Raw genomic sequence first — 19786 nt, 5'->3', positions numbered from 1 at the left:
ACTAATGCGATTCATTATTCTAACTTTGTATAATGCATAGATTACAAACATAATGCTGTAAATAAAAATAGTTTATATAAAATTTAAAAAAGTTAATGAGTAAATTGAATCTTGATCTATTGCTGAAAAATTATCATAGGCTCTAAACTCTTAAAATATATAAAAAAAATCTTAAACTTTTAAATTTATAATAAAATAAGCCCTGATTGTTGATTTTTTTAATATTATTATTGTCCATATAGGTACTGTTCAAGTTTTTTATCTTATAAATTTAACCCTGACTGTTACAGTACCTACATGGACAGTAATAGTGTTAAAAAAATTAATGGTTAGGGTTTATTTTGTTATGAATATAAAAATTTAAAATTTATTTTATATATTTTAAGAGTTTAGAATTTAGGATAATTTTTAAGCAAGAGTCAAGATTTTATTTGTTTATTAACCCAATTTAAAAATGCAAACACATTAATTATATTTAAAGTACATGATTCATTTTTTCAATAATGCATAACGTGTAGGGACCCACGGACCGTGCAAATAGGAATTAAAAACTACTGGTGAAAATAGATTTGATGGGATGTCCAAGATAGTAACCAAAGGTGCCTTTTATAACATGCATGAAGATTTATACATCCTTATTGAATCTCATTAATTTAATATCCCCAGCCAATTTGCTGGTCCGAAAAAACATTACTGAGTAAAAGTTTAATAAATTTTATTTTTGATAATTTGATAGGTGTTGTTCATTCCGGTGGGATTGATTGTTTTGAAGGCAGACAAAATAAAATTTAGAATCTGTCAGCTATCAAAAATGTGCATGAGCTGATTAAGAGACCAAGATGAAGAATTAGGATGGCTTGTATTGTATTGTAGCTCATGGTTGGCCGACAGAATTCATCGAATCAAAGACTTGACTAGATTAAAAGCCTCTGTGTGTGTGTGTGTGAGAGAGAGAGAGAGAGAGAGAGAGGCCACATTGGGTGGATATATGTGCTGGGAGACTCCGACCCCATTCCAGCAAATCTCTCTTGTTGGCTGCTGCTCAATTCCATTCAAAATTTTCCACCTCCGACCCCCTCCAACTGATTGATTTGCTCTGATCTTTCAATTTTTTTTTTTCTTCTTTAATGGTTAGCTAAATACAAACTAAGTTTATCTATTTTCTTTAACTAAGCTGTTTTAATCAAAATTATGATAAAAAGATTGCTGCATAAAAATCAATGAGCTATTTCGTCTTTATTTGCCCAACTATATGTATATTGCCTTTCAAATCCCATCATCCCCCTTAGCTATTTTACTGCGAAATGATGTTAGTTCTGCCAGAACAGGAATTGGTTAATTGATCGCTGTCATATTTTTTTGTAAACTGAGACTTTGATTTCCATGTTTCTTTGGGGGAAAAAAAACAACTACTTCGACCGTTGCCTCTCAACATCTCAGATTTTTTATTACTCAATAATTTAGGAGGTAAGTCTTAATTTCATTTCATGATTCAAAATAAAAGAAAACAATTTGAATCACATGTAAATTATTTATTTTTTAGTCAAAAACAACTCAGGATGAAAAGATGGAAGTATCTAAGACCAAGATCCACCGGCATCCGCAGACAAAAGATAAACGGGAGATAACTGGGGGGGGGGGGACAACAATGGATGTGAAAACAGGCACGCCCACAAAGCAATAGCTTTTAAGTTTGTTGACAAAAAATGATGCAAATGAGCAACAGAGCAAGCATGTTGTTTTCACAGGAATCATTTCATGAAACATGTTCTCCCACTCATCAAAGCCGAAACCTCTTCCTGTTTTCCAGACTCACTTTGCCTAACTCCACTATATCAGCTTACCTGGATTCAAGTCACCCTCCAACCACAACATAAGTGCTGTTTCTGTCCCTTTATCCTTGCAGCTTCATAAGTCAAATCATACATCCAATCCTGAGATACTACTATGGCTATCTCCCCCCCCCCTCCAAAAAAAAAGCTTGGTGCTCTGCAACTTTAGACTCGAAAGACCCCCCACCAAAAAAAAGGTTGGTGCTCTGCAACTTTAGACTCGAAAGATTTAATGTTTTTCCTTTGATATCCATAAAAGATTCAAGTAGGAGTGTTCATTGGAAGGGACGGAATTAGGACACCCCTGTTTCAAAAAAGATCGAGACTCAATCTTTGTCTTGTCTTATCCCGAAAGTTATCTCATCCCACTAGGAATTGGGACGGGACTGGGACAAGATCGAGATGTCCCACCATCCTGATAAAACGCATAATATTGAAAAAAGATCTGAATAATAACATTCATTAAAATTTTAAATCATATATTTTAGTAAGTTTAAAATCAAAACAATACAAGTACATAAATCATAGCAATTTAAAGTAAATTATTGAATTACATTAATTATAACTACACATTATAATAGTAATTATAAGTGATTTTCAGGCTATAGGAGTAGCAACAATAGGCAATCCAAGTACAACATTAAATCATTGTTCTTCTATTTTAGTTGAGATGTGCTAAACTAATTATTTTATCAAAAATAAAGTAAGAAATATAATATAAGTAAAAGTCATTAAATAAATTATATTAATATAATGAATACATTATAAAGAAAGATATTGTTATGTTTACTCTATGTTATTAAACTTATCAATTTAAAAAACTTTAGTTGTAAATAAAAATTGTATGTATTAAAATTATAATTGATATAATTAACATAATATAAATCATATTAATATAATTAATATTTTTAATGTATATATTTTTTTTAAAAATAATATATATAAAATATTCAGGACGGGACGTGATGTTCTGATAGTAATCTTGTGTCTCATCCCGTTTCAAAACCCCTTCATATCCTATCCTACAAAATCTTGTCCAGATTATTTTTGGGTCAGGACGAGACCCATTGGAATGATACTGGGCCAATTAAAATGGGTACAAATTAAACACCTCTAGATTCAAGTAATTCGGGCTTATGTCCAGGCAGATGCAAACGCTAAAATGTCCAATATTGGGCCCAAGAAACCATAAGTCCAGTAGGCTGCTCAATTTGGACCTAAGTTTTAATGAGCTTGGACACATCCGTAGCCTGAGCCGAAATTCTATTGGTTGTGTTGAACACAAATTAAGGCCCCCCCCCCCCCCCCCCCCCCCCCCCCCCCCCCCCCCCCGCGCGCCACACACACACACACAGAGACAGAGGGAATATGTATAGTGTGCGACACTGAAAAGGACCATCCAGTGATGTGACAGGTATATATGGTTATGTGTATATTTATGTGCAATCTCAAGTCCTTCACATATTACATTGGTATAAAGTTTAGATTTTTTCTTTTTTTTTTGGGTATGCTTAAATGACTGGTACAAATAATCAAGTATCAACCTGCCGCCAATGACAATGACCGCATAACGTGGGGCCGCCATGACAGGCAATTCTAGAAGGGAAGCTTATACATTATACATACTACACAGTCAGTTTATACAACGTAACGACGAAGATAGTCCAACCGAGCAGGATGTTTGAGCTTCATCAAAGCCTTGATTTCGTGCTTCCTTACCATTTCCCTAGAAATGTTCAAGTTCCCAGCGATTTCTCCTAATGTTCTGTCTCCCTGACCATCAAGTCCATATCTTTGCCGGATCACCAAGCTCTCCTTCGGCTTTAGGGAATCAAGCTAGCAGAAACGTTCAAAGATTAGTCCCAAGTATTACCACTGAGAAACAAGGCTTTTTTTAATCATACTTCTTAAAACGTCTAAAGCGCAGACCTTTTCACAAATCTCAAATTCAACAGACTTTTGGATGTTCAATACGCATAATCTAACTATGACTATAGTCATAATTCTATAAAATGACCCATTACAATGAGCTATACGGCATCAAGGAAGAATTCTTGGAGATTAGGCCATACCACATCATCAAGAGCGAGCCTAAGAACAGCAGGCTGCCTCCTGCCATCGCCATTAACACCTTCAAAATCAGTGACCGCATCTATAAACTCCTCTTGGGTGGTTGCATGCCTTGAATGAAGGGAAAGTATTGGTTTCGAGGCCTTCATTACTTCATGGTATCTTTCAGGAGAAATCCCAACTCTTTCTATTATCTCTTCCTCTGTTGGTAATCTCTGAAGCTCAAATGTTAACTCAAGTTTTGCTCTCTGAATATCCACCCTAACCTGCTCAAATCACAAGTATTGAAGTCATGAGCAGATGCTACTCAGGCACAGCCAAGTTATGTCACGTAGGTCTGCATAGCTGTGGATCTTTTCATAGCCATTTTGTGCAGGGGTATCGACAGCCATATAAGATGTTTTTCAGCTTTGATAGATTAGTCTTCATGTAAAATCAGGTCTAATCTAATGGCTAATGAACACAATCATGGATTTTGCTTTATTTGAACTGCAACCCTATGGATGATTTAAAAAAAAAAAAAATTGGCATTTCAAAACTGCTATGGGGCTTGAGTCTGTTTAAATGGGGAAAAATGCTACCCGCCTAAAAAAAAGGAGAATAATGGTAATTCAATGATACGCTACCTCACACAAAGTTTTAACGTCTAGTTTATGTAGGAAGGAAGCATACCGATTCAAGTCCAAAGGGTACACGAGTGAAGCTAGCGAGGGTCATGGATCGAACAATGGCATGTCTTATCCAAAACAAACCATATGTGGATAGCCGAAATCTTCTTTTTGGCTCAAAACGATCAATTGCTGTTATAAGTCCCCTCGCTCCTGCCTGACAAAGATCTTGGAACCTCGAGCCATTTGCAAAATCTTGAAAATATTTGTTGATCACAAACAAGACAAGTCGGAGATTGTGCTGCAACGGGTAACAATATGATTTATTAAGTCTTAATGCATTACTTCTACCATAGAAAATCAATAAATCACTCCAAAATAATGGAATCTAAAAGAAATTAAGGCAGACAAAATATTCCTGACCATCGCCAAAGCCAATCTCTTTAGACAGATAAAGATAAAGAGCTGAACATTTTAGTTACCTTTATAAGCTTGTTGCGTGCAGCTCGACCAACTTCGATTGTTTTTCTCACTTGAATGCTGCTCGTGTTTGTTGCAGCAGCTAGTTCATCCTCTGTTGGTTCTCTTTTAAGATCCTTTTGTAAATCTTCTTTTACAGGAAGGAGAGCCTAAATAATAATGTTAGAATGAATTTAAGTCAGGATTTGATCTATGTTGCTTCCATTCCCACGTAAAATTAATTTCCACCACAGGAATTTGTAAAGACAAGTCAAGAGGCTCTAACATGATGAACATGTTAAAATAAAATCTAGCAGCCAAAGCCCTTAGGTTAAATGACTCGACATGCAGAATTGAAAATAGCTACACTTTTTTAGCTTAAGGAAAAAAAAAAAGAAAGAAAGACAGAACAAAAATGAATGCAAGCTATTTCTTAAAAACAAAAAAAATTAAAAGCACAACTCACCTTCATAGGCTGCATCAATTTGAACAGCCAAGTATGCTCTGTAGAGGGAAGAACTGGGGGTATCTTCATTTTTTTCCAGTCCAAGCTGACTAAATCGGTTGCTGCAGAATAGTCCCTGACAAGCTCTTCAATTTTCTCAGCTCTACTCTTCACATTTCTTTTCTTTCTTTTCGGAACAACCACCTCCTCTTTTCTGTTCTTTTTTAATGCAATTCTTTTGTCAAGACTCAGTCGTTTGACCTTCTTATTCTGGCTTCTAACCACACTGTCATTATCTATCTGATTGTCGCTATCAGTCTTCTTCCTTCTCCGTGAGGCTGTTTTGATCCCGTTGTCTATATCTTCCTCGATACAAGTATCAGAGACAGGGCTGAGTTTGAATATATTTTCAAGTTTGGCAGCAGCTTCATTATAATCCACATCCAAGGTGGATGGAGATGCTTCATCAGTAAAGACAGCTTTCACTCTCTTTGGCAATTTATTAGTTTTCACTATCCTTTTACGGTGTGCCTTGGCGGTTTCTATCAGCAGAGGAACTTGCTCTTGAGGTGCAACCAAGGCTGTATTATTGGATTTATCTCCTTTAAATGCTAAAATTGCGGGTTTCTTCAGTGCAGGCCAATGACTTGAAAATTTTGTGCTCAGTCCTAAAGGAGTACGAGCAGCTGAGCTAGATACAGTCACAACTCCCATACCAAATTGTTTAAGCTAAATACTGAAATTAACAGGCAGATCTTTCGCGAACAGAGCCTACAAATGCAGATAAATTTTCTATGTAAGCTTTTCCGCCATGGAGTTGCCATTTTATCACACAAGATCATAAACTAATAAAAAGCTTGATACACTCATCCAAAAGAAATCAGATATTGAAAATTACCTACGTACTCCGCCACCATGAAATATGAATGACACTCTATGGCCCATAAGGCTACAAACGACTGCCAAATATAACTGTATTTAAAAATGAAATAAAATTCACCGTACCAAAGGAAGAAAGTGATTACATGTAACGAAATTCTCTCAGCTAACTTACTAATAGCATTATAAATCACTGGTTCTATCTAGCTAAATTAGCTGAAGACTGTAGCCTTGCCAATCAACAAAAACAATGCACATTAATACCTCAAACCAAATTTAACTTTTGTTTACCAGAATGTTTGCTAAAAGTGTACGGTGTACTTCACAGATTGAAACGCAATTTCTATAGACAATAGAACATAAAAGAACGCGAATCAGCAGCTGAAGAGTGTAGATCCTTCACTTACAAGTTTCACGCACAGAACATTACCGGAACTAAGATACCGTTATCTGTGTTTCTCTATCGATCAATCTCTACTAAGACAACAAAGAAACACTGACACAACAAAATTAACAAACAAAACATATGACAGAAGGTACCAAATAGTGCCGCTAAAAAGTTGAGAAGCCCCTCAAAGCCTCAAGATTTCGGTAGAAACTTAACCGATGCGACGATCAAACGATTGGCACATACTTCAAGATAGATAACTGCATAGGGCTTTGTGGGTGAAAAGAGAGCACCTATGTCAGATTGAGATGCGATGGTGTCGGGACGAAATCTTCGAATGAGGATGAGCACAGATTTCCCGAAGAATCTGCGGGTTAGAGCTTGGTAGTTCGTGAGGTCGGAGTCTTAAACATGAATTACGAGAATTACGGCGTCCACAAATAATATCTATGATAAGTCAACGGCCAGTAGTGACGATCAACTAGATCTACGGTGAAAGATGATACACATGGGATGTGACTTGGAAGACATGCAAATGATGTGGCGAATAGCTGGAAGAGAGAAGAACGTCGTGGCGCTTTTGGAGTGGGGGAGGAGATATTTTGTGAGAAATTGTGGATGAGATCTTGGACACGTGGTTGGCACCCACTAATTGTGTGGGACCCAATATAAGAGGTTGTCTCTGGGTTACGTTGCACTTTATCGGGCCATGAAATAATTTAATCTAACTATTTAAGGGTACCACGGAGCTTTCTTTTCTTGTATATACCAAACTATCCTTTTTAAATTGCGTAATTTACTGTTAACAAAAAGGTATATTTATCACTCAATTTCCTTTATTTGGTGCCAGATATGAAGAAATGGCTAAAGTAAAATAAATTCGTATAATCAAAAGTTACGGGAGGGAAAATAAATGATAATTCAAGCTGGTTCGATAATATTGATGTTTTTTTTTTTGGCGATGTTTTAATGCTTATAAAAATAATACTCCACTATATTTCAATCAATTTTATAATTTCTATATTTAATATTAGATAAAAAATAATTTTGTTAAATTTTAATAAATCTTACAAAAAAATTTCATCATTTTAAACCAACACAAATAGATGGTAAAAAAAAAAAACCTACACAAATATTTTAAAATTTCAATAAAGTAATACAGTTTTTTTTTTTTTTTTCAATTTGTGCAGGGATGTGGAGACTAGCGTGGTCTCAGTAAAGTTAACAAATTGCATCATTTGCCATAAATATAATCTTGTGTTTCTTTGAGAAATACTTACCCCCGCTTTTATTTCTCTTCATGTTCTCTTATCACCTAAGTAAAGAACTAAACTAAATTATAGGACATTATTACGTGAATTATAATACATTGTTGATATTTGTATACTAATTTTAAAAATGAAAATGTTATGTTTTAAGGATTGATGGTCATGCCGCATAATTAGATCATCATTCCAAAAAAAAAAAAAAAACTCGATCCTTTATATTAAAAAATACTGCATACTCAACAAATTTTTGTATCGGCACGTATGAACTTATTGGCCCTCGCTTATTTCTGATGGTTTAATTTTGAAATTTTAATCTTCTTTTTAGTTGGTCATTCTAAGAGGACAGAGTCGATGCAATGCTAGCATTGAAACTTTTTTCTTTATTGATCATTTTATTTAAAGTTAAATTATATATTACTCCTCTGAATTTTGAATTACGAACATATAATCTCCTTAACCTTTGAAACTTTACGATGAACCACATCAACTCTTATATTTGTGCAGATAACTTTACATGATTAATTTTATACATTAGTTATTCACATATAACTTAAAGTTTAGGGAGATTATTCATATATAAATCAAAGTTTGAGGGTTTAAATATACCTAAAAATAAAGTTTAAAGGGATATATAATTAATGGTTATGGGTTATTTGCATAAGCTTAAAAGCTCAAGAGGGTTTTTATTATTAAGTTTTAAAGGTGAAAGGGATTATTTGTATATGGTTTAAAGTTTAGGAGAGTTTTATATAATTTAACCTTCATTTATTTAATGAATCATATCTAATTAACATCCCACGTCCTGGTGAAGAAGCGAATTGCGTTGGAGATTTGAATTCAGGAGAGGCTTATTTTTGGAAGTGCCATTTGGTCTGAGATATGTACGCAACTTGTCTTCACTGTTGTTGATATGAATTAACATTTTGTTCCATTATATATATAACTCTGTGAATTCACATATTGCTTCCATTTTGAAAATATGCAAGTGAGGTTTGCACATTAAAGTAATTGTAAAATATTAAAATGATAATTTAAACTCTTTAAATGGGGAAGATGAAAATGAGCATGACGATGATAATTGGATACGCTATGTGATTTATAATGTGATATGTTTGCATGATCATATTGATAGAGGGAGTTCACCTTAATAGAATGATGATTTGTGTCTAACTAGCAAAGTTGGCAGTAGGATTTTGTGACACTCTTATGTTCGAGATGGGAGAATCCATAGTCTGAAAATAAGTATGGGGTCTTGGCCAAGTCCCTCTTATGATTGTAGAGCTTGGACTAGCCTAGTCATGTAAGTCTAGCACCTATTTATTGTGTAGACCATGGATTTAATCAGCAGTAATGGAGGATTGGTGGAGATAGATAATCATTCACTATATTGAAATGTGTGATTAATATTGCTAAACCATTTTATAATTTTTCACTTTGCATGCCTATGATTATTTGACTTATATAAGCATGTTTTAGACTATCTTGGTTATTGAGGGGTTGTACTCACCTCTTATTTAATATTTTACAAGCATTAACTCTGAATAAGATGATGGAAAGGCTCTTAAGGCTTAGAAAAATAATTTGGTATTATAATGCCTTGTTTTTCTTTTGAATTATGTGTAATTATTGTGATATTATCAATTGGGATGACTATTGTGTTACTTGCACCATTGCATGCATTTATGATTGATTATTAGTATTTTGTGCCCTTGGTAAATTTCTATTAGTTAATCATATTGCTTTAGGGCCAAAATATTAGTGCAAGTATATTTAAGGTTATTTTAAAGGTTGAGAGTTATTACTTAAATGATGATGACCTCCCTCATTACTTTTGATAAATTTGAGGTTGAGGAGTAAAAATGTAATTTTTGATATATATGTGTGTTGTAGTATGTTGTACAAGTGATGTTGAGTCCCTTAAATATAATTTAAGTGGTTGTGTAGGGTAATAATACTTTGGTTGAGTTTTGAACACTTTGAAAGTTGAAAAGTATGAGAAAGTAATAGTTTTGGTCCTAAGTATCCAATTTTTTGATATGATAAAACTTGAAAATGAGACTAGTGCCATTAGTTAGTTTACTAAATGAGCTTTCCATAAACACTTAAACCACTTTAATCGAACGTCGGATGAAAATTAAAGTATGCCAAAAGTTTGGTCAAAAAGTATGTTATGATAACATATTGCTGTCATAAATTTTGCATTCTACGCTGCAGTGTAAAATGTGTATGTCATGGCATAATGCCAAAAAAATGATCAAGTGTGCTTGCTATGTCATAATAATGTGTTATATGTGGTGTATTTCTGGTAATGTCAAGGTAGACACTATAAATGAGGATTGAATTCTAGCAATTAGGTCTATTCATTTTGAAGATATTACTGGATGTCTTGAGGTGTTAGGTATTAAGCGAAATATAATGGAAATTTTTTATTCCCCCAGAGCTAAACAATTAAAGCTTGATGAAGAAGATTCTCCTGGTAAGGTTGACAATACAAGAAGATTTAGTTATCGAGATGAACCAGTATTTTTAGAAGGTACTAAAGTTTCTCAGAAGAATAGTTCTTGTATATGGAAAGGTCATGTGGATTGAAGGCTACTCTCCAATAAACCTTATTCATTTAGTTCAAAATTATAACTTGAATATGGAGGTATGGAATTCCTACTCTTCTTATTTCAGGGTTGCGAATAGGGGATATGATTTGAGGTCTATGGGAGGGCATGGTGGCTGGCTATTCAATTCACCATGATTTGCTTAACATGGAACTGTCGGGGGTTGGGGGTTACCTTGATATTATACATTTTTGTTTCCATATCAAGAAATTAGAACATTCTTTAATTCTTCTATCTAAAACAAAAATGGAAGGTTAGAAAGTGGATAAAATTAGAAGGAAACTAGGTTTTGATTTTGATGTTCATGTGAATACAATTAGTAGATTTGGTAGATTGAGTTTATGGTGGATGAATTTTGTGTCTCTGAATATTATTTATATTCATAATAATATTACATATGTTTGAGATTTTTTTTAGTGATATCTCATTTGTGCATGGTCCTCGTTTGGGGAATGATAAGGTGCATTGGTGGAGGAATTTGGCTAGATTCTCTCCTGGTAGGGATGTGTTGTGGGAACTAATTGTAATGGGTGCCCTAAATTAGAACTTAAATCATCACACTAACTGTGGTTAATTAAGGACTAACCTAAAATGATTATCTTATAGGAGATTAACCTAAACAAATTTTTAACATGTATTTTCACAAACTATTAAAAATAAAAGGATCTTAAGTCTTTAAAATATTTCAAGAACTCATATCATTTAATTAAATATATGCAGAAGCATCATTAAGAAATACATCTCAAGATAAGAGAAAACTCCCCTCTTATTTTCTCTTTGTCCCCTGCTCTACATAATATATATATATATATATATATATTTACCAACATAACACTTGGCCACTCAAACCCTTCCATAACTGGTAGCGGGGGGCCAAGGTCTCAATCACATTTATTGCAATAATTATCAATTAGCCATCATACTCTATATATTATCTATCATCAAATAACTCATTATATGTATGAATTTTTCTTTTCATTTATATATAATTAATACCAACCACTCATCCTTAGACACCAAAGCACAAGGGGAGACCATAACAATATTTCAATTCTCAAATCATGCATATAATAACTATTTTTACTTACATAAATATTTTAGCCTATTAATATAAATATGAGCACCAAATCACATACCCAAGGACCTAATATATATTTTCATCTAATACAAAACTCATAATGTAAGTGGATCAAGAATATATTATCCTAATTAGTAATATCATAAACTAAATATGCATATCAAAATAAAAAGAGAAAGGCTTACAGAAGTGATTATTATCATTTGACCTACTACTCTTTTCCTCCGTTCTTCTCAAATAAGCTAGCTTCTATAATATGTTAAAAGAGAAGGGTGAGTACAACTACTCAGTAACTAAAGTACATCTAATTTATACAAATGCATGATAATTAATTATTAATGCAAGTGGCTAATAAATTCATTAGGATGATCATGTAAGCAATCATATCAAGATCATGCAAATCATATTAACATCCAACTCATGTGAATAATCTTAAGAAAGTCAAGTATAAAATTGGCATAATTGCCCACAAGTACTGAATATTCAACAAAATTGGCATAAATGGCCACATATACATTATTCACATATTTACTATATGTTCTTATTTCTACAACTACAATCATATTCTCAAATATAGCCATCAATCACTCAAATGACATGATAATAATAATATACATGATCAATCTCTTACTTATATCCCTCCTTATTTCCTTTAACATAAAATTTGTAGGCCAACAACTGAAAGGGATCGTCTATATGGTGAGACTACTCAAGGCCTTAGTCATATTGTGAGTAGTGTAAGGTCTCCCTTACTTAACCATATCTAACTCTAAAATCACGGTAATTAAGGCGTAGACCCTCAAAGGATTACCAAAAGTATAAAGTTTCATTAAAGAGAAAATCACTCAAATCCTTTAAAATAGAATCCCAAATTCACATTTTAAATCTCAAACAATAGCTGTTAGGCCCAAATTAGAGTTTTGAAAATAGTACGAAAGCTTAAAAATCAATTAAGACAAAAAACTATGAGTTTTAAAATTTAAAAATGGATTTTGTACAAAAAATGACACATGCGCCGCGGCTCATCTTCTCTATGCCATGCGCCGCGGCACATTGCACAAATTTGACAACATCAATGTTGTCATTTGACAGCACAGGAAACGGAATGTGTTCCAAATCTCTGCCCGATGTTCGATTAAGGTGCTTTCGGTGTTTACATAGAGCTTTCTCCTAACTCTAGCTAATGGCATTAGTTTTATACTCAAACTCTTTTTTTTTTTAATAAAAAGTTAGACACCAAAATCCATTTTGACCACTTTTTCATAAAATTTCACAAATAAGGTATCCCAACTCAACCACACATGTCAATAGCCTACACCGACCATCTGACCACATAATGGACTCTAATAGACCCATGCAACGCACCACACACAATCAACAACACATATATCATAAAATTACCACTTAACTCCAAATTTCACAAAACACAAGGGGGAGGAAAATCTTACACAAAATCACTAATTTCATTCCAAATCAAATTATACATATTTTTACTTACACAAGTATTTGACCCTATCCATGGGTTTATAACCAAAACTCACTAACTCAAGGTACAAAATACATAAGTTATACACAAAATAATACAAGTAGTGCAAAATAACGTAAATATTCCTAGTTAGCAAATACATTAATATATACACATGAAACAATAAAAAAGAGGCATATCGAGGATTACTCCATAATTTTAAGCCTCTATGTGTTTCCCCTGACTTAGATCCGATGAGCTAGGCCTTGAGAATATTGAGAATTAAAGGATGAGTATAACGACTCAGTAATCAAGTTTTACCTAACCTAAACAGTTGCACATCAATTGTAAAATAGATGCAATTAGGCAATTAAACACAACATTGGCACATTTAAGTAATTTGGCCATAGTTTACAAAACTAACAACTATGTGACCAGGCCTAAAAATACATATATCCATTTTAAAATCGCAGTGCATAATACAAGGTTGCAGTGTTAATAACCATGTGCCCCTAACCCATGCTGGATCACAAAACTAACAACCATGTGATTGAACTTATATACATGATCATATGCCAATCTTATACCCTCCTGTTACCTCCAACACGAAATCGGTGGCTATCCTTTACGGACTAACCCAACCTTTTACTCGTAAGGAGCCACCAGGCCAAGGTGAACTCACTCCTTTATATAATTTAATTTTCCCTAATATTAACAACCATAAGGTGTCGTACCCCTAATCTAGCTTCCTCATGAATCGGTGGAGACTAGTTAAGATCAAGTCCCTTGTAAAATAAGTGAGATAGTTCTGAATCAACTATGAGACAAGAGCTACCTCCCGATTCCAACGGTCGATGCCAAGGCAAGTTCTTGATTCCAATAGTCACTGCCAGTACCACATGGATTTAAGTCAATCTACTTCTTTTCCTAAGTAAAATCCCACTAATGATCATGCTATGCACATTTTACACACAATATGCATTTTAAACAATCAATTCATGGCACATAAACTCACATATACTTAAATACTTTACAAACTCAACACATTTCTCATCACAATTCTCCACCCACAATAATAAACTAAAATTAAGTTCACAAATCACAAAGGGTGGTATAATCGAGGGTTTCCTTTCCAAAATCATTTTGCAAGTCAAACACATTGCTAATATGCATCATTAATTTAAATCATAAAGCATATTTCACAACACAATTAATATTCAACTATAAAGATTAAGTTTTTTCCCGTTACCTCAAACCTTTAAGTGGTCAAAAGTTTACTTCTCACATAAAATACTTTCAAAGCTTTTCCCAAGCTTGAATGGTGTCAAATGAAACCACACTACAATCAAAATCAATAATATCATCATAATCCTAATTTTAAAGATTTACCGATACCAAACTCCACACATCCATTCTACCAATTCATAAATCACTCCTTATTCATACCTAATAGGTCCACTAAGTTCTATTGATATACATTATCGTTAACAACACTTCAAGCCACTATTACTGGACATAAACCTCTCCCAACTATCTCATTAATGTGGATTTTTAAATATTAAATGCTCTCATAACTACTTTCATAATCATTAATTTGGTGTTCTAATACCGTAAACAATTCCCATTATATTCATTTTTATCAATGAAATTGGACCCGTACTTCTATGGACAGAAAATCCATCTTTCAACTCAAACTCTATCATAAATTTCCATAAATGAGGGAGAGAAAGGAAGAAAAAGGCATAATAAACTTACCTTAAGTATTTGGAAGCCTTAATTTATCCACAAAAGTCTAAATGTGCATGCCCTAGTGGAGCTTCAACGTTCTCTTCATATTTCTCTCTTCCTCTTCTTTGTTTTCTTGCACAAAACGTGATTGATTTGTCAAAATTTTTGGCTATGTATCGCGATGCATGGTACAGAGAGGCCTATTACATTAAAATCTACCCTTATGCATCACGGCAGATTGACCACGCACCGCAGCATGTGGCACAAAGGGTAAAACTTTATTTTTTCTTCCTCTTTCCTTACCAAGGGTCCCACCATCAATCCAGATCCACCTCTAGGGTTGAAATTATAATGATTGTATCAAGTTAAGACTATCTGGCCACATACCTTATTAACTCAATAATCAAAATTATTAAGTTAACTAACCACAATTAATTTTCTTGGATATTATGGTTATTGGGCCAAGATTACCTTACTTACTTATGAACACGATTTTTTTCAAATCACACACTATGAGGTGTCATACCTAAGACTAGCTCTATCCAAAATTTCAAGTAGGCTAATAGGGTTAAGTCCCTTAATAAGAACAATGCTACAATACCCTACAAGGTAAGTAGCAGCTATAATTCCTAGAATTATCAATTAATAGCTAAGTACCATATGGATGTTGCACAACTACTAGCTCTTTCACTATGGCTAACTCTCGCCATATAATCATACTCATGAGAAAATATATTTTAAAAACTCATATATATAATTCACAATTATCCCACATGCTCATCAACTTTCTTACTTAACAAGCATCAAGAATCATCATATTTCAATCATGCCTCTTGTATCAATTTTCATGTTACCATATAAATCACATCAGCATCATATGAAAAACTCAACATGCTCATACACAATTCATCATCATGCATAATCCACAATTTATAATCAAGAGTATGCACATCAACATCAACCCTCAATCTCATTATTCAAGTCATGTCACAATTAACATAGTCACAAATTATAGGATTTCAACAAAGCCACAATATGCATTACAAACAACAATTCAAGATTTGAATATACATATATACATATACAGAGATATATATATATATATATATAATCATTGGATATAGATAAAATCATTTATTTTACAAACATAAATAATTAATTAACATATAAATGTATAAAATAAATTTTTCTCGGTTATCTCAATCTTTGAGAGGTTAAAGGTTACCCCTCAAGTAACAACACTTTTAAAGCTTTCCAAAACTTGATTTGTACTAAATAACAATTAATCTACATTTAATTATATCACAATATGTTAATAATATTATTAATACAATTTTCACTCATATTCCAATACTTAAGTATTTATTTTATTTTATTTCATTTTTTAAGACCTAAGTCTTAGCCTCTTGAGTCTTAAAATTCAATTTCATATATTTAAATCTATCTACTTGATTCAATAACCTCCTTCACAATAATTTTATTGAAGTTTGGCTAAAATCATCATTTAAATAATTTTTTAATATTAAAATTTCTCTTTTTATTTCAAAAATTCACACCTACAAATACTCAAAAATTACAAACTTAGTCTCAAACCTAAAATCATTATTCTATAGCGATAATAATTTACTTCTCATTCTAAATAATCATCAAAATATCAATAAATTAATTTATGTTTTCAAATTTAACTAAAAATCTACCCATAAAGATTTAGGGATAAACTCAAAAGCCTCATATTCTAATTTTATCAATAAAATAATACTTTAAAATATTTATTATACTACAACAACCTTAATAATCATATTTATTCATAAAAAATGTATCACTCTTTTAAACCTTAGGTTTTTTAAAATTTCAAAATCTGCAGTTCAAGGAAAAATATGACTAAAAAATTATTTAGAACACTTACCTAATTTTAGAATACTTAAAATCTCATCCAAAATATTATATTATGAAACTCTACCTCTTAAATCAGCTCCCATCACTGGTGACTCGCACACGCTTTGTTCTTTTTCTTTTTTACACTTTTCTGTTGCGAGCACGAAGAGGTGAAGAAGGGGTCAAGACAAATGAAAAGGGATATATTGAGTGTGTTTTAAATTTTCATGGTGATAGATTTACTAGGAAAAAAGGAAAAATAAAAGAACGGCTAGATTGGGCTTTCTGTAATACAAATTGAAGATCAATTTCCATCAAGCAGACTCCTTTCACCTTCTCAAATATGGTTTTGACCATCGCTTGATTAGAATCCAGCTTACAAGAAAGGAATATTAGAAGCACCAGAATATTCCTTTTAGATGCCATATTGAAGATTCTTTTCATCCTTTGGTTAAAGATTCTTGGGGCACTAATGATTGGAATGAAGGGGTTTCTAAATTTACCACATTCGCTCCCCTTTGGAACAAGGACAAAATTAGTAATATATCCACTAAAAAGAAAAGGCTTTTATGTTGGCTAGAAAGAATTGATAGGAACGAGAACCAAAGAGATAATGACTTTCTCAAGAACTTGAAAAAATTTCTTTAGGAAGATTACAATCAAGTCCTTTCACAAGAAGAGATGATTTGGTTTCAAAAATCTAAATGTAAATAGCTAAAATAGGGAGATCAAAACACTAAATTCTTCCACACTACATCTGTTATTAGAAGGAAAATGAACCAAATTCTTTCTCTTAAAGTTAAAGATGATACCTGGATTCAGGATCAGAATGAACTGAAAAATATGGCAGTTACCTACTTTGAAAATCTCTATAAAGATAACATTGATGTTAACCTAAGATTTTTACTGAAAAATTTTTTCCTGCCCTATCTTCCATTCAACTTCAATCTCTTCATAGAGAGCTGACAGATGAAGAAATAAAGAATGTTACCTTTAAGATTTGGGCTTTTAAAGCCCAAGGTCCTGATGGTATCAATGCTGGCTTCATTCATACTTACTAGGACGATCTAAAGTATAGTATTATCTAGCTTGTCAAAAAAGTCTTCAAGGAACCCGAATCCATTAAGATAGTTAATGACACTTTCCTTACTCTTATCCCTAAGATTGACCATCCCATCTCGATGAAAGACTTTCGTCCTATTTTCTTTTGTAATGTGAGCTATAAAATAATCACCAAAATCCTCTCCAATCATCTACATGCCTGTATGAACCATCTAATCAGTGATAACCAATGCAATTTCATACAAGGGCATCAAAGCAGTGACAATATCATTATCGTTCAAGTCATCCATACCATAAGAAACAAAATGGGTAAAAAAAAGGATTTATGGCTCTTAAGATTGATCTTGAAAAGGCCTTTGACAAATTGTCTTGAAAATTCATTGATGATACTCTCAAATCCATTGATATAAATAGACACTTTAGGAACTTGATTCAAGCTACCATTTCTACAACTCACATGCGGGTCCTCTGGAATAGATAACCTACTAAAGAGTTTATACCTGCTGGTGGCATCTGTCAAGGAGACCCTCTTTCTCCTTATCTCTCTATCCTTTGTATTGAATATTTAAGCCACTGCATTAACAATAGTATTGAAAAAAATGAATGAAGACCAATTAGATTAACTACTAATAGTCCCCCCATTTCTCATTTATTTTTTTTATTGATGATCTTTTGCTTTTTGTAGAACGTTCTCTTACTCAAGCTATTATCATCTAATAATGCCTTTTTGAATTCTGCAACGCCTCAAGACAGAACATAAACCTTGATAAATCTAAGCTCTTCTATTAAATAAATGTTAATATCAACAGAGCTAAACAAATTAATGGTGAACTAGGGATTCCTTTCTCTGAAAATCTTGGAAAATATCTTGAAATTCTTATTATTCATGAAAAAGTATCCAAAGTCACTTTTGCCCCTCTTCTTGATAAGATGAACTCTCGCTTGTCTAACTGGAGGAGTAGATATCTAAACATGATAGGAAAATCTATACTTATCAAATTTGTTCTTTCAACTCTTCCCAGCTACATTATGTAGACTATGCTCTTACCTAATAATGTTTTGTCAGAACTAGAAAAAATCTTCATAAACTTTCTTTAGGATTTAACTAATGGGAATAAAAAACCTCACCTCTTGTCTTGGGATAAAATTACTATGGATAAGAAAGAAGGAGGACTCAGCCTCAAGAAACTAAAGAATCAAAACATTGCTTTCAATATGAAGCTTTATTGGGGCTTAATCAATAAGCCTAATTGTCTTTGGGTTTAAATTTTATGTGATAAATATAAATGTGATAAACCTAAAATTCCCATGGTTGTTAAACTAGACAACTGTTCTTATACTTGGAGTAGCATTTGCAAAGTTTGGGATAAATTCATGCTCCATGCAGGCTGAAAAATTTAAAAAGGAAATTAAATATCCTTTTAGTATGATAAATGGTCTCTGCTTCCTGACCCTCTTGTTAAGCATGCCTTCCCTGATGCCGATCCTATTCTACATGCTAGGATCTTTAATTTTTGCAAAAGTACAGAAGGATAGAATTTTGATCTATTAAGTCACTATCTCCACTCTAATGTGATCAAATGTATATCTCTTATGCAACCTCCTAACCGATAGGGTGAATAAGATGTGCTTTTTTGGTGACCTTCTTTTGATGGCAATTTCTTCATCAAATTTGCTTATAAAGCTATGGAATCACACAAGGAGCAGCACCACTCTGACTTATAGACTAAGATTTAGAAATGGCCTACATATGAAAAAATAAAATACTTTCTTTGAAAGGCTGCCTTAAATCGTCTCTAACTCAACCTTGTGCATACAACTAGAAATACTGGCCAGCAATGTACCTATCCTTTTGGTTGTAACTCTCCTAACTCTTCAATTTATATTCTATGTGACTGTGAAAAAGCTAAAGAGGTTTGGAAAAAATTAGTTAACCATACTAAACTTAACACCTTCTTCTTACTTAAAGGATTGGATAGTCTGGAATACAAAGGTTGAAGCAGGTAGCTAAAAAATAAGA

The 19786-nt window shown here is 33.0% G+C and overlaps 1 protein-coding gene across 3 annotated transcripts; it reads right to left on the bottom strand.

Moving 5' to 3' along the window:
- Window positions 1-3240: 3240 nt before the first annotated feature.
- Window positions 3241-7081, bottom strand: LOC129299177 (RNA polymerase sigma factor sigE, chloroplastic/mitochondrial). Of its 3 annotated transcripts, XM_054937638.1 has the most exons (7): window positions 6834-7081; window positions 6313-6386; window positions 5436-6185; window positions 4993-5139; window positions 4575-4811; window positions 3905-4168; window positions 3241-3668 (listed from the first exon to the last, which is right to left on the bottom strand). In XM_054937638.1, the coding sequence occupies exons 3-7, from the start codon at window positions 6126-6128 to the stop codon at window positions 3471-3473; spliced, it is 1539 nt and encodes a 512-aa protein (XP_054793613.1). In that variant the 5' UTR covers window positions 6129-6185; window positions 6313-6386; window positions 6834-7081; the 3' UTR covers window positions 3241-3470. The 3 variants fall into 3 exon arrangements, with proteins under 3 accessions (XP_054793613.1, XP_054793605.1, XP_054793621.1); XM_054937630.1 differs by lacking the exon at window positions 6313-6386; XM_054937646.1 differs by lacking the exon at window positions 6313-6386 and having other exon boundaries at window positions 6898-7081.
- Window positions 7082-19786: the final 12705 nt, after the last annotated feature.

Source organism: Prosopis cineraria, unplaced genomic scaffold (genome assembly GCF_029017545.1).
Source record: "Prosopis cineraria cultivar Desert tree isolate PC_DT_omini unplaced genomic scaffold, ASM2901754v1 PC2, whole genome shotgun sequence".
NCBI lineage: Eukaryota > Viridiplantae > Streptophyta > Magnoliopsida > Fabales > Fabaceae > Prosopis > Prosopis cineraria.
This window is presented reverse-complemented; position numbering and strand designations above follow the sequence as displayed.

What these genes read in the sequence shown, in the direction of transcription:
- LOC129299177 (XM_054937638.1), bottom strand. Translation starts at nt 6,128, where the DNA reads ATGGGAGTTGTGACTGTATCTAGCTCAGCTGCTCGTACTCCTTTAGGA. An exon ending in CACGCAACAAGCTTATAAAG is followed by an intron (nt 4,812 to 4,992) that starts GTAACTAAAATG and finishes TACCCGTTGCAG; the next exon opens with CACAATCTCCGACTTGTCTT. An exon ending in GGCTCGCTCTTGATGATGTG is followed by an intron (nt 3,669 to 3,904) that starts GTATGGCCTAAT and finishes CGTTTCTGCTAG; the next exon opens with CTTGATTCCCTAAAGCCGAA.